The 12,500-nt window shown below is 36.5% G+C and overlaps 2 protein-coding genes across 2 annotated transcripts in view; one reads left to right on the forward strand and one right to left on the reverse strand.

Annotated features, from left to right (window-relative positions):
• Nucleotides 1-415: 415 nt before the first annotated feature.
• On the reverse strand, nt 416-10,778 carry LOC138007163 (phospholipid phosphatase 4-like). Its single transcript, XM_068853920.1, has 8 exons — nt 10,649-10,778; nt 9,161-9,266; nt 5,501-5,588; nt 5,313-5,376; nt 4,723-4,847; nt 2,966-3,136; nt 2,842-2,865; nt 416-2,226 (listed from the first exon to the last, which is right to left on the reverse strand). Exons 1-8 carry the CDS (start codon nt 10,738-10,740, stop codon nt 2,048-2,050), a joined length of 849 nt encoding a protein of 282 aa, XP_068710021.1. The 5' UTR covers nt 10,741-10,778; the 3' UTR covers nt 416-2,047.
• A 124-nt stretch (nt 10,779-10,902) lies between these two features.
• The window catches only part of LOC138007164 (alpha-centractin), a 14,783-nt gene continuing 13,185 nt past the window's right edge, over nt 10,903-12,500 (forward strand). The window contains exons 1-3 of the mRNA XM_068853921.1: nt 10,903-11,061; nt 11,179-11,243; nt 12,342-12,417. Of these exons, the coding sequence (XP_068710022.1) occupies nt 11,014-11,061; nt 11,179-11,243; nt 12,342-12,417 (189 nt within the window). The 5' untranslated portion in view covers nt 10,903-11,013. The remainder of the gene's footprint in view (nt 11,062-11,178; nt 11,244-12,341; nt 12,418-12,500) is intronic.

Genomic DNA, 12,500 nt, shown 5'->3' on the forward strand with positions numbered 1-12,500 from the left:
AAGCCCCGAGGGGTTCCCCATAGACGAGTAAAATCGTCTGGCGTTAGACAGAGTAAAATCTATAAGTGCTATTTGGCACTATCGGGGCTGAAAGGGTTAAGCGGGGACATAGTTTTTTCACGCTGTTAGCTTAACCCTTTAAGCCCCGAGGGGTTCCCCATTGACGAGTAAAATCGTCTGGCGTTAGACAGAGTAAAATCTATAAGTGCCATTTGGCACTATCGGGGCTGAAAGGGTTAATCCTTCAAGTTTCGCAGGCTAAAGTAAGGAACTCGCTTGCGAGCAATTCCAACCATACTAACGTCACCACAGGGTTATTGCTCAGTTCTTGACTCGGGATTTGACACAACCATTCGACAAAAAAGCCAGGTGAATCATGCATCTTGGGTGGGTATTTGCTCAAAGCCACACAAAATCAATTTAAAATAATTTTAATAGAGTTAATTTTATCTTTACCATGTACAGTACGCCAAAGCTTCCATGTTTGTTCATTTTCCGGCAGCATGAAAAAGGGTAAGTGCTTTAGTTTGGATCTCCAGAGTGACCTCCTCGGGGTATCTCTATTTTTCTGAAGTTTGTAATTGCTACCTCCGCTTTCTTAAACCTTTCATTTTTCAAAAAAGTTAAGAGATGGCGGATTTATTATGCCCTTACCCCTTGAACAATAATTGATACCTTTACTCTAAAAGTAAAACATTTTTCAATGACTTGAAATTGCCATAATTTCAAATACAACTGATAAGTCAGAAAACGTTAAATAGCTCTAGTAAAGTCTTGCGAATGTCTTCTTGTTTGGGAATTATCAGTAACGAACTGTGGCAGCCATTATTGTTTGTGACGTCTTAATTAATCTCCGCTTTTGTTTTCGGTATGAGTATCAACAACGTCACAATGTACCTTACTGAAAGAAATGTATATTTGAAGTGCGAATTATAGACGACTGGTAAAAGTGATCTTCGCACAATTTAATTAAGCAATTTTCAACACTTGAAAATTGAGGCGGCTTCTACGGGATTCGAAGCCATGACCTGTGCCGATGCCGGTGCAATACATCAATTTGTTGGGCTCATGTGAAAGGACTGATTAATGAAAGAAATGTATACTTGAAGTGCGGATAATAGACGACAAATAGAAGTGATCCTCGCACTTTAATAAGTTCACTTCAATCTGTCGGCTATAGGTTGGACGCCGCCTGAAATTTTCAGGTGTCTAGAAGTGACAATCGCTTCAATTGTCCAGTTAGGTGCGATTATACCTTACGAGAGCCGCTTCATGCATTGCAACCGAAAGTTAGATATATCTCTCTGCCATTAACTTGCTTCAATCAAAAATGATTCTTGCAAATAGGTTGGCGGTAAATACAAAAATAAAAATGGTTAAAAATAAATAACATAAATTAAAAGTAGTTTACAAACGCTGTCTGAGCTGTCATGGAAGGGGCATTAACCAGCCGATTAGACAAAGCGTGCCGTGACTATTTAATTGTTTTGGGAAATATGAGTACTTACTGTAGGGCATATGGTATGGGCGAAAGGTACCTTAGAAACATGACGACTAACTCGACACGTAAATTACCAACAAAAAAACGGAGGTGAGAAACAAATTCCTGCACATCTAACGACACTTATCGGGAGACGTATGAGAAAAAAATGAAACATTACAACGGATGGTTTGAATTGAAGCCTTTCATGTAAGAGATTGAAGAGATCGAGGAGACCATGTGAAAACAATAATTGTTATCCTGAATCTGAACCAATCAGAAATGTTGAATTTTTATCAAATTTCAAATAGTGGAAATTTTATGTTTCTCAGGTCATAATTTTTAAAGCTTTATTGATTGACATGGAAGGTACAGGATGAGAATAACTTATAGAATAATTTGTTAATAAAATTATTTTTGTAAATTATCTTTAAGTGGCTCCTTGGCCGTTGATTCAACTTCCACAATAAATGAAAATTGTGAGAATATAAGTTACAAGACCTATAATGTTAACGAATAAGATAATTTTTAGGCACTAATAAACCAGTTATTTATTACACATTACTATCATAATGACTTTAACGGGATGGGATGAACAGGTTTGATTTCTCTGACAATCATTGGTAATAGATGATCATGTTCTTCAGTGTGCTTGATTGGTGTGACTGTGCAGTACGGCATGTGGCAGTGAGGTCTGTTGAGTGCCGGATAATACTGTCGGTAGCAAAGATACGAAAAGAACAGGCCTGAAACACCAACAAAAAGCCGAACGTTTTTTAGTCAAAAGAGTGCAATTTGTGGGGCTATATCAAGGAGAGGGATGTTGCGAATTGCATGCATATGTATAGTTAATTGTATTTCTCAGAACTAGGCCAGCTTGTATTGAAAGGAAATTGATCTGACGTTTACCACCAAATCTAATGCCCATAATTATACAAAATAATATAACCATGGGAAACAAATGCTGTAGGAGCAATAATGAAGACAGCAAAAAATCATTACTAGTTTATAGCAATTGAAATGCTCATCTGGCCGAAGTGACACCAAGTAAAAGGCATACTACAAGTGTTGCAGTTGAATACATGTAATTTGTTAAGTACTATGTGCCTGCCTTTTTATACTATGGCTCAAAACTCTTGGTTTTTTGTACAATAAAAAGTACATGTAAGTACAGTTGTAAAATTTTAACCAATATTTCACAGGTTTGCCTTGAAATGGTGTTGGGCAACTATTTTTTGTCTTCTTTCATGCAAGTCATAGCAAGTGTCAGTCAATTGCTGATTTACTTCTCCCAAGTATTCATGACAATATCAAAGAAATTAATCTTCATAAAACTATATTTTTGCCCATTTTCAACCTACCCAACATTGCGCCCACTGTTATATCTGTGGAGGGAAAAATAAAGAATAAGTTCCAAAGATCTTTCTGTTAAACAGCCACACAATAAACACAGTTATGGCATTGTCTAATGTTAAACTAGAATACCTTGCCAATGATGACGATAATCTGAGTATCTAGTAAGTGCCACAGCCAGGGCACATGCTACAGGCACCAATGCAACGCACAGTTTCCAGCCCTGACCTCTTCCTTGTGACTGGAAGCAGTGTAATTTCCCAGCCAGATAAAGTGACAAAAATCCTAGGCCACTGAATGCAACTACATGTAGAATATAGAAGAAAATAACATAAAGAAACAAGACAAAGACCTTTTTTCAGATCTGGTAGTTTTCAAATTACATGTACAGGTACATTGTATCTTCACATGCTTTATATACAATCCCTTTATTAGCCAATAATGTTCTCATTGTTTGCAATAAGTACTGACAGTTGACACTTTTCATTGGTTACTTCTCTCAGAGAAGTCAGCTACTTTTTTCCCTAAATTGAAGTACATGTAGTTTAAGACAGATTCTTTCAAACCTAAACTTAATTTTGACTTATAATGACAACAGAAACTTCAAATTTTATTGAAACCCCTGTTTTCTTAATTAGTGCTCCTTCACGTATGATCAAAAACTCCCTTATTTTTTTTTTCTTCAGATTTTTAAAGTGCGTTTGATTAACGCCTGACTGGCAACAGTTTGAGACTTTGAAATTTATCCAAAGGCTGTTTAATTTGATTTTAAGTTTTGGATTTCATGGTCCACCATTAGTCACGTTCAAAACTGACTGATTGGATCTCAGCGCATTGGATCTAGGGAAAACTGACATCATTTACTCACTAGATTAAAATTTCATTGAGTAAACGCAGCTCATTGTAATATGCAAAACACAACCTAGAAAGTCTGAAAGCCCAAACTCCTGTGCTGTATATAAATTCAGCACACACACATTGCATTCTTAAACTTAGTGAGTCTTTGACATTTTCTCCTGGGTGACCTGAAAACATTGACCCCTGGTCCATGGACTACCCAAACGGACTACTCCAAAAATACTATTTCAAGAGAGTACTACAGGTCGCAAGCAGCCTCGCAATGAGTGCCAAGCCGAAACATCCATTTTAAACAGCATTGGTCAACAGTATTTAAGTCTAAGCACCCATTTTAAAAAGGTTAGCTTTCAATAAATGTTGCACCAGTTTCACTTCACTTACATGAAGTAATCAGCCATCACAACAATTATTGAAAGCTAACCTTTTTAAAATGGGTGCTTAAACTTAAATACTGTTGACCAACACTGTTTAAAATGGATGTTTAGGCTTAGAACTAATTGTGACGCTGCTTACGACCAATAGTACTTACTTGAAATAGTATTTTTGGGGTAGTCCGTTTGGGTGGTCCGTTGGGGTAGTCCATGGATCAGGGGTCAGTGTTTTTGGGTCACCCTTTTCTCCTTGATCCAAGCTCTCTCATGATTTTAAAGTTGGTAATGGTGGACCATGCAATAGAAAAATTCCAGTTAAAATAAACAGGTGTCTTTTTGAAATAAAGGCTTAAAACTTTGGTCACTTCGGTTTATGTTAACATACAGGTGTAGCTGTGAAATCCAAAAAAAAAAAGAATTTTTAATTAATTTTTTGGTCATACGTGTAATAGCACTTTAAAGCTACTTGTGCCATGGCAACCAACAAAATGAGGAGTTCAAATTTCTATAGATGCTACAAGTTTGAAATGGAGCATCATACCAGTAATCACATAACTACATATATAAGATAATATTGGAAATAATCTTATTTGATTACTATGGAGCCTTGAACCAGTGATAGGATTTGAAGGCTGCTAATACTTCAACAATTCTACTTACATGAAGAATGGCCACTAGGAAAGCTCTTTCTGCCTTCAATAATGTCATCTGGATTACCATCACACTTCAAGGTTGGGGGAATAACTCCATTGGGATAACAACGCCAAAAGTAATCAGGTCGTGGCCTACAATAAAATTCACATGCATTAATTAAAATAGAATAAACACTTCACTTTGAGTCTGATTGATTGTATAAAATTTTGCTTAATTAACACCTTATAACTCTAAAAAAATAAATGTCCCACATGCTAGCTGTACTGTACAAAACCCTTCAATTTTAGGCACACACACGTGCACGTAGATTTTTGGGAACACAACTAAAAGAAACTAAAGGAGGCGCGATGGCCTCATAGTTAGTGTGCTCGACTTCGGAGCGAATGTAGTTGGCAAGCAAAGAACCTGTCTAGTGCAATATTATTACCAGTGGCACCCAAGTCAAATCCTCTGTAACCCTAGTGCTTCACAAAGTAACCCACAACATTTATTTGTCAATGTTACAAATTTTAAAATTGATTTGAAAATAATTACATGAACGATTTTAAAAATGATACCATAAAATTATTATTGATTTTCTTGAAGTTTGATCTCACCTGCCCACAAGAACTTTTATTATATTTGTGACAACTCCATTAAGTCCAATTGTTAATGTAAAAGCTGGAGGATGATAATAGTAATTGAATAGTTTAATTCAACTGCCATATTTTACTATAATAAGAAAATTATCCAATATACTGTAGAAAAAAGCTTAAATAACATCATTGGGGAGCAAACGTCTTACCCAGAAAAGCCTGTATACCATCAATGTTATCTTTTCTTACAGTTGCCAGTACAAAGAAAATAACACATGGGCCAACTGCAGAAATTACCTGTAACAAAAAAAAAAGCCTTAGAAGACATTATTTTGCCTCCAGAATTAGAGTAAATTTCAGAAAATTCAGTTCTGCATACTGGTATTCTGCTTTGAAAGAAGGGATGGTGGAACCATAAGCAAGAAGGACTTCAGCAGAAGATTTCTTTATGAAATATTTGTTGAAAAAAATTTCAGATTATAAATCTTGCATTTAATCCACCAAGAAATTCTTGCCTCAATTTTTGTTCTTGGTGTGGCCCTAATTGTTTTCTAAAATCTGGTCAAATTGTGATAAAAAGATTACTTTTCAATGGTGGCATGTCTTTTAAAAATCAAAGGCTGAGCACCATAAGGCAAGGAAACCAGGCAAGTGGTAAACAAATGACCACATGACAATTTCAACTTTAAAGAGCTCCATATAAATTATGGGCCACAAAATACTGTAACCAGGAAAGTCTTTATTGACTTCTCTCTAGTAAACAGAACAGCATGTAACTCACTGAATATTCTAGATTGCCCAGCCTTGCGTAACATGTAAAACGCTATATGCTGCATAATACACTACAGAAGCACCCATAAGAGTAGAATCTGTCCCCAACTCTTGTTCTGCTTTCAACTGATTTGTAGCTTCCCCCATCACGATGATCATTCATTGTATCTTTACTTACTCTTGAATTTAAAAGTAGCTTGGTGTCGCTAGTATTTCAGAGCATTTTACCCTCCCAACCTCCCAACCATGATAACAATAATACCAAAGTGACAGTAGACTGACAACATTAGCACTGGGAACTCCATGCCCTACTCTTTGCTGTAGTGTGTGGGTTCTGTTATGTCCCACTCCATTATCTGGACTCCTTGGGACTTGGGCAAAAAGTTTGGATAATGGAGGGTCCGGATAATCAAAAATGTGAATATTAATGAGGCCTTTATGTAAACAAAAGAAATAAAGACAACAAATCTTTGTTTATTAATAATAATAACAGTCTCCTTTCATGAAGGTGTACATGTCTATAAATTATGTTAACATCAATTTTGACAATTTTTCAAAATATTAACAAATTAAAAGCTTAAAGATTATTCCTAAAATAATGAAGCATGTGAGTTTGTTTTAAAGATTTGTAGTGTGATCGCATAGTGCAGTCCATCATTAAACAAGGCTTGATAACTTAAACTGGGACAGTGTCCTTTTGTCTCTCCATCCATGAAAGGTATTTTTTGAAGCATTCTGCTGCTTCTGAACTGGAGAATTGTTTCTCCTCCTGTCCATTATCTTCCTTCCATGTACTTTCTCTTTCTTTGGAACGTCCGGTAGCAAAGGATAAAATCTGTTCATCAGACAACTATTTTCTGCTTGCCCATGCCAAATTCAATGGCTACATTCAAGTTGCTTTTTCCCTTTTTTCTAAACATGAAATAATTGTCTGTTTCACAGGTAGCCCAAGCTCGATGTATGTGTGTCTGCACTATATTATACAAGAGTAGAAATAATTTACAAGGAATTTTATGGGGAAAACATTTTTTTTCTCAAAATTGAAAAGAATATTTACGATTTAAAATAAAAAATAGCTTACCTTGCCTCAGTCTTGTGTTTCTTTGATTGAGAGCGATTTAGGTGGTTATTGGTTCCTCTTCTTTTCCCTCTATGTATTCTCTCCATACAGAGAGGGAAAAGAAGAGGAACCAAAAAGCACCTAAATTGCTCTTAATCGACCCAGAAACTGTACCAGAGACAAAGAAACACAAGCCTGAGGCAATTTTTAGAAAAACCGTTTTCCCCATACAAATCCTAATATTTCTACTCTTGCATAATACAGTATAGATACACATACATCGAGCTTGGGCTACCGGTGTCTGTTTATCATCTTGCAATTTTTAATTGGTGTTCTTTTTGTTTGTTTACACATAACCCATGCGCCATCCCACGCACAAATAAGGAAGTTAATTAATTAAGAAAAATTGACGGCTATGACTACGACAATGCCACAAAACAACAATATCATTGGTTAAAAGAGCATAAATTGTGCTGCACATGCAGCACAGATTTTAGCAAGTATGTTTGCAGTCCTCTGCACAACAAAGACATGAAGTTACCAAATTTGAGGTTTTGACGACAACATACGCATGCAACAGAGAATCTTTCAAGCGTGACATTCCCTCGGCAACAAAACATTTGAACCAATCAGAATTCAACTGAACACATTAGAGTGCATTTTGGATCTGAAGCTTCGATCTTCTGAAAGCAATGCAAAAACACACGGTTTCAAACAAACTTTTTGCAGGCTTCCTGAATTTTTACCGCTTTAAGTTTTTGAGACAATAACTTATTAACATTCATGCATAAAATGGGACCAAAGAAAAAATTCCGGATAATCTGAAAGTCTGGATGATTGATGTCCGGATAACCAAGGTTCGACTGTATTTATGAACATTTGATATGATAATGATATACCACTACCGGGCTTGAAATTGCGACTAATACAGTTGCATTTGTGCCTGATAAAAAATTTCCCTTTGTGACTAAAATATCTGGAGAAGTCACAAATTTGCCACTTGTTTTCACCTTCTCTCTCTCAAAACAAACGGGTTACCAGTTGCCAGTTTGCTGCTACTTTTGCTAAAATAAATAAAGAAATGACAAATTTTTTTTTGTTTATCGTCATGAATTTTCTCTCAATCTGCAATGTCAACTCCATTCCTATTTCTTTGATCATTTGCCCTTTTTAGCGGTTTCTTTACAAACAAGTATTCTGAGCTCATATTTTGTTTTCCTAAACCGCTGACAACACTATGAAGCACAATGATTTTGCCAATAAAATTTGCGAAATTGCGACTAAATCTTCGTATTTTGTTGCAAAATTGGGACTGGATTTTTTCGTTAATTTCAAGACCTACACTACCTTATGGTAGACACAGGGTTGTAGCTAAGGAAGAAAAGTTAGGTGAGCCGGCTGATAGAAGGCGCGCCACACCTTCTATGGCTGGTGATGCCAACCCTAGCAGGGAAGAGGGATGGCCCACCCCCTGTTGAGGGAGGTCTTCCCCGGGAATTTTGATTTGGTGCGCTCTGGTGCAACCTGAGGCCTCTTTGATACAAAAAGCAACAAGACTCTTCTATGCAAAGATCATCAAAGATAATTATTATCTTTGATGACCTTTGCTCAAATAAAGAAACAGAATCTTCCTCCTATGTGTACTGGAGGCCTGGTTACGACATCTTAATTTTCGCAATCTTTAGCAACGCCTTGAATGTGGGGCTACCAAGCCTTGCGGAAACAAAATTATGGCGAAGGAAGAAACAGAAAGAGAAAACAGTAAACAAATGCTCGAAACAACATTTCCTTTGAACAGGTTTACTTCTCATAGAGCTAACAAAACTTGAGGTACTCTGAAAATATTTCATTCCAATCTTTTCAGTTCAACATTATGTTTGATATCAAATGATACCATGTGATTCAACTAAGAATCGTTTGTTTCCCTTTTCATATGGAACAATCGCCGGCCAAAATCCAGCCGGCGCATTTCGCCGGCACCTGGCGCTTAACAAAAACCCTGTAGACATGTGCAATAAATGATAGAACAGTAACTCACAAACATCAATTTGGTAGAAATAGTGTCCTCAGAGTTTGGATTTTTGTATAACCACATTTCTTCCTCATGAATGATTCGTATAAATGCTGGTGTATACTCTAATACCCTAGAGAAAATTAATCAAAAAGAAAATCAATCAATAATAATAATAATAATAATAATAATAATAATAATACTGAAAATACAAAGCTACAGTTCAGGCTCAACAGTACAAAGTGGGCAGTAACATAATAATTTTATTATCTTTATACTACTACCTGAGAAATTTCTGCAAGTTGATTGGCTGAGAGCAGAGGTACATGTATTTCAGCTTAATTTGAAACACCTACATGTGAAAATTACAGGTACTATGGTAACCAAAATCACAAAATAATCTCATTGCATGAGTTATTACAAAAAAAATGGTGGAAAGATTTCCAGACTTTGAAATTCAGGAGAGTCAAGAACAAAAAGAAATTTCAGAAAACCAAAAAACTACTAACAAGAAAAGTACATCGACCTGGCTCGATGTCCAGACCAGCTGGGCCGATAATGAATTTCTCAGGTTGTAGTACAAACAAATAATTATAACGGTAACATGATTTCTATGTGCTATTTGGCATAAATACCACTCGTGAATTACTGACTTAGATGGTTTTTTGATGCTATATTACACAGAAGTGATACCACTTCATCAAAAAATCTTGTGCAGTTAAAGCATCAACAAAAAAATGACTATTGATGATCTCTCACAGAATATTCTACAAAAACTGATAAGTATTGAACGGTGCATAAAATCTCCAGGGTGATCAAAAGCAAGAGTATGAACTCTACACGAACAAACTAAAAGGTGACCTCAGCAACCCTGAAAATAAAATAGGAAATTATTGAAAGAGACTGTCAATTTACTTTTTTGCTTTTTTAATTTGTAGTTTAATTTTTTCTCTTACTTTAAAATTAAATTTTGATTTTCCTTTGTCTCATATTATTATCATTAGCTGAAACAAAGGAAACTTCTGAACTAACTAACCTAAGCTTAAAATTAAAGCATAAAATGTAAAGCAGACAAAAAAAAATCGATTTTGATAGGTTTTAGCACGCCTCGGTTGGGAGTTTGGACAATGTGCGAGCCAGCGAGGCATGCAAGCCATGGCTGCCAGTCATGCGAATCACACAGTTATTGAAAGCTAACCGTTTTAAAATGGGTGCTTAGACTTAATAACAGTTTATCAGCGCTATTTGAAATAGGTGCTTAGACTTCAATGCGAAATTTGCATGGCTCGCAGATTGTCCAGCCCCATCGGTTGGTTTCTTGAAATCCCGTCTCGATATGCGCGCGTCGAGAGATCAACGAATTATACTGAAAGAAAAAGCGACTACACTCCGAAAACCGAGAGCTCCACTGAGTGACGTCCACTGTTCACTATCACACAAACAGTGAAACAGACACTTGATCTGCCTAAATGTGTTCCTCTTTGGATTTAATACACAAGAATATGAACTACTTACATAAAAATAGCGAAAAGGATCAGTCGTGCTCCTATTTCGGCCACTAAATTCCATGAACCATTTGATAGCTTACCGGCCATCTTGCCGGTCATAGTGACATCGCTTTTGGGTAGGTACGTTATGTATGGGGCCATACATTGTACCGTACACATTGAAAGTTCCCATACATAGGGTATCTATTTTTTTTTGTTTAACCGCTGGATAGTGCTTCTTAGCAGTAACTTCAGTTGACAGCGAACTATCATCTCATTGGACAAAACGTGTCACGTGGAAGGAAGGCTTGTCTGCCATTTTTCCACTGTGGAAAGTGTATTATTTTTGTTTCCTCTCGTGTTTTTAGATGTTAATATATTTTGACCTGAGCTATGGATCAGTTTGACGTGATAGCAAATCAACCCATAGTGATCGACAATGTAAGACCGAGTTTTAAATCAATATTTAGTAAATTCAAACCAGGGGTTTAGACAGCACCATATTACTGCTGGTGAGAGAGGAGATTTCTTTAGCAATCTATACGGTTCTTTTTTTAGGGATCAGGAGTCATCAAGGCTGGTTTTGCTGGAGATCAAATTCCCAAATATCATTTCCCAAACTTGTGAGTATTTTTTCGGTTTTTTATTAACTTTTAATCGCTAGATTGTATTTTTGAATTTTGAGTACTGAACAAGCAATATAGTGCACAAGAGATTGATTGTAACCTAAATTACAGATTATAATATTTAATTTTATGAAGAGGGGATGATTATCTACCGAAAATATTCTTGTGCAAGAAAAATAGTTGTGAGCAAACCCCTTTGTTAAAAGGTAAATGGTATGTCCTTATTTTCAAAGATGCCGGGGTTTAATTGAAATGCCCTTAAGTTAAAGTGCTGAGGGTACAGATACATGATGTGATTCATGTTAATAGACCATTTTACAGTGCCTTGCTCAGTTACCAGGCCTTTGAATAAAAGTGAGGCTGGAGTTGACCTTATTTTGATACAAGCCGTACTTCTTTTCTTATGCAAAAAGAAACTTGTTAGCATTTCAACATGGGTTACATAAGAAAACCAGTGAGCTTTGTATCAAAGCAAGGTCAACTCCAGCCTCGCTTTTATTCAAAGGCCTGGTAACTGAGCACAGAACTGTAAAATGGTCTGTTGGTGTAGGCATCACAAAGTGACTCTCTAACCGTGACCTTAACTAGAGCCTGAACCAAAGAGCAGTAGAGGACACCTTGTAACACATTGTGAAGTTCGTGCAAAGTACCATGCAATAAAGAGCCATGTAATAAAGAGCCAGTCAAGGTTTTCAGCTGTGTGCATAGGCAATACTATTAGGAAGTTGCTTGCATCAGTTGTGTGCAGGAATAAATGTTGTCGGTGAAATCCGTTCTCAGGTTGAATCCGTTTTTACCTAGGTTAAATTGGTGATCCTCATTTGATTAAAGCAGCTATCAACCCCACAAAAATGACTGTAAACACCTTTACCTTCCCTCTTACCCTTCTCAACACATCTTTATGTTTTAGATCATCCTATCAGTTTCTGTATTCATACACTTGTCAACATTACAACATGGCAAGGGATCAAAGGACTGTACTATGCATTTACGGGTTCTCGAACTCTGGCCCTCTAGATCTATAGTCCTGTGTCTTCACCACTACACTACAACGACGAACGTGCCCATCTAATTTTCTTTGATTGATTTTTTTAGTGTTGGTCGCCCCAAACATGTGCGTGTTATGGCTGGTGCCCTTGAGGGTGACATATTCATTGGTCCAAAAGCTGAGGTGTGTTTCTGACTGTTTACCATCAGGGCTTGAAATATTTTTTTTCTCTTTTTGCTCAGACAAGACCCGATTTTATGTCATAA

This window comes from Montipora foliosa, chromosome 6 (genome assembly GCF_036669935.1).
Source record: "Montipora foliosa isolate CH-2021 chromosome 6, ASM3666993v2, whole genome shotgun sequence".
Lineage (NCBI taxonomy): Eukaryota > Metazoa > Cnidaria > Anthozoa > Scleractinia > Acroporidae > Montipora > Montipora foliosa.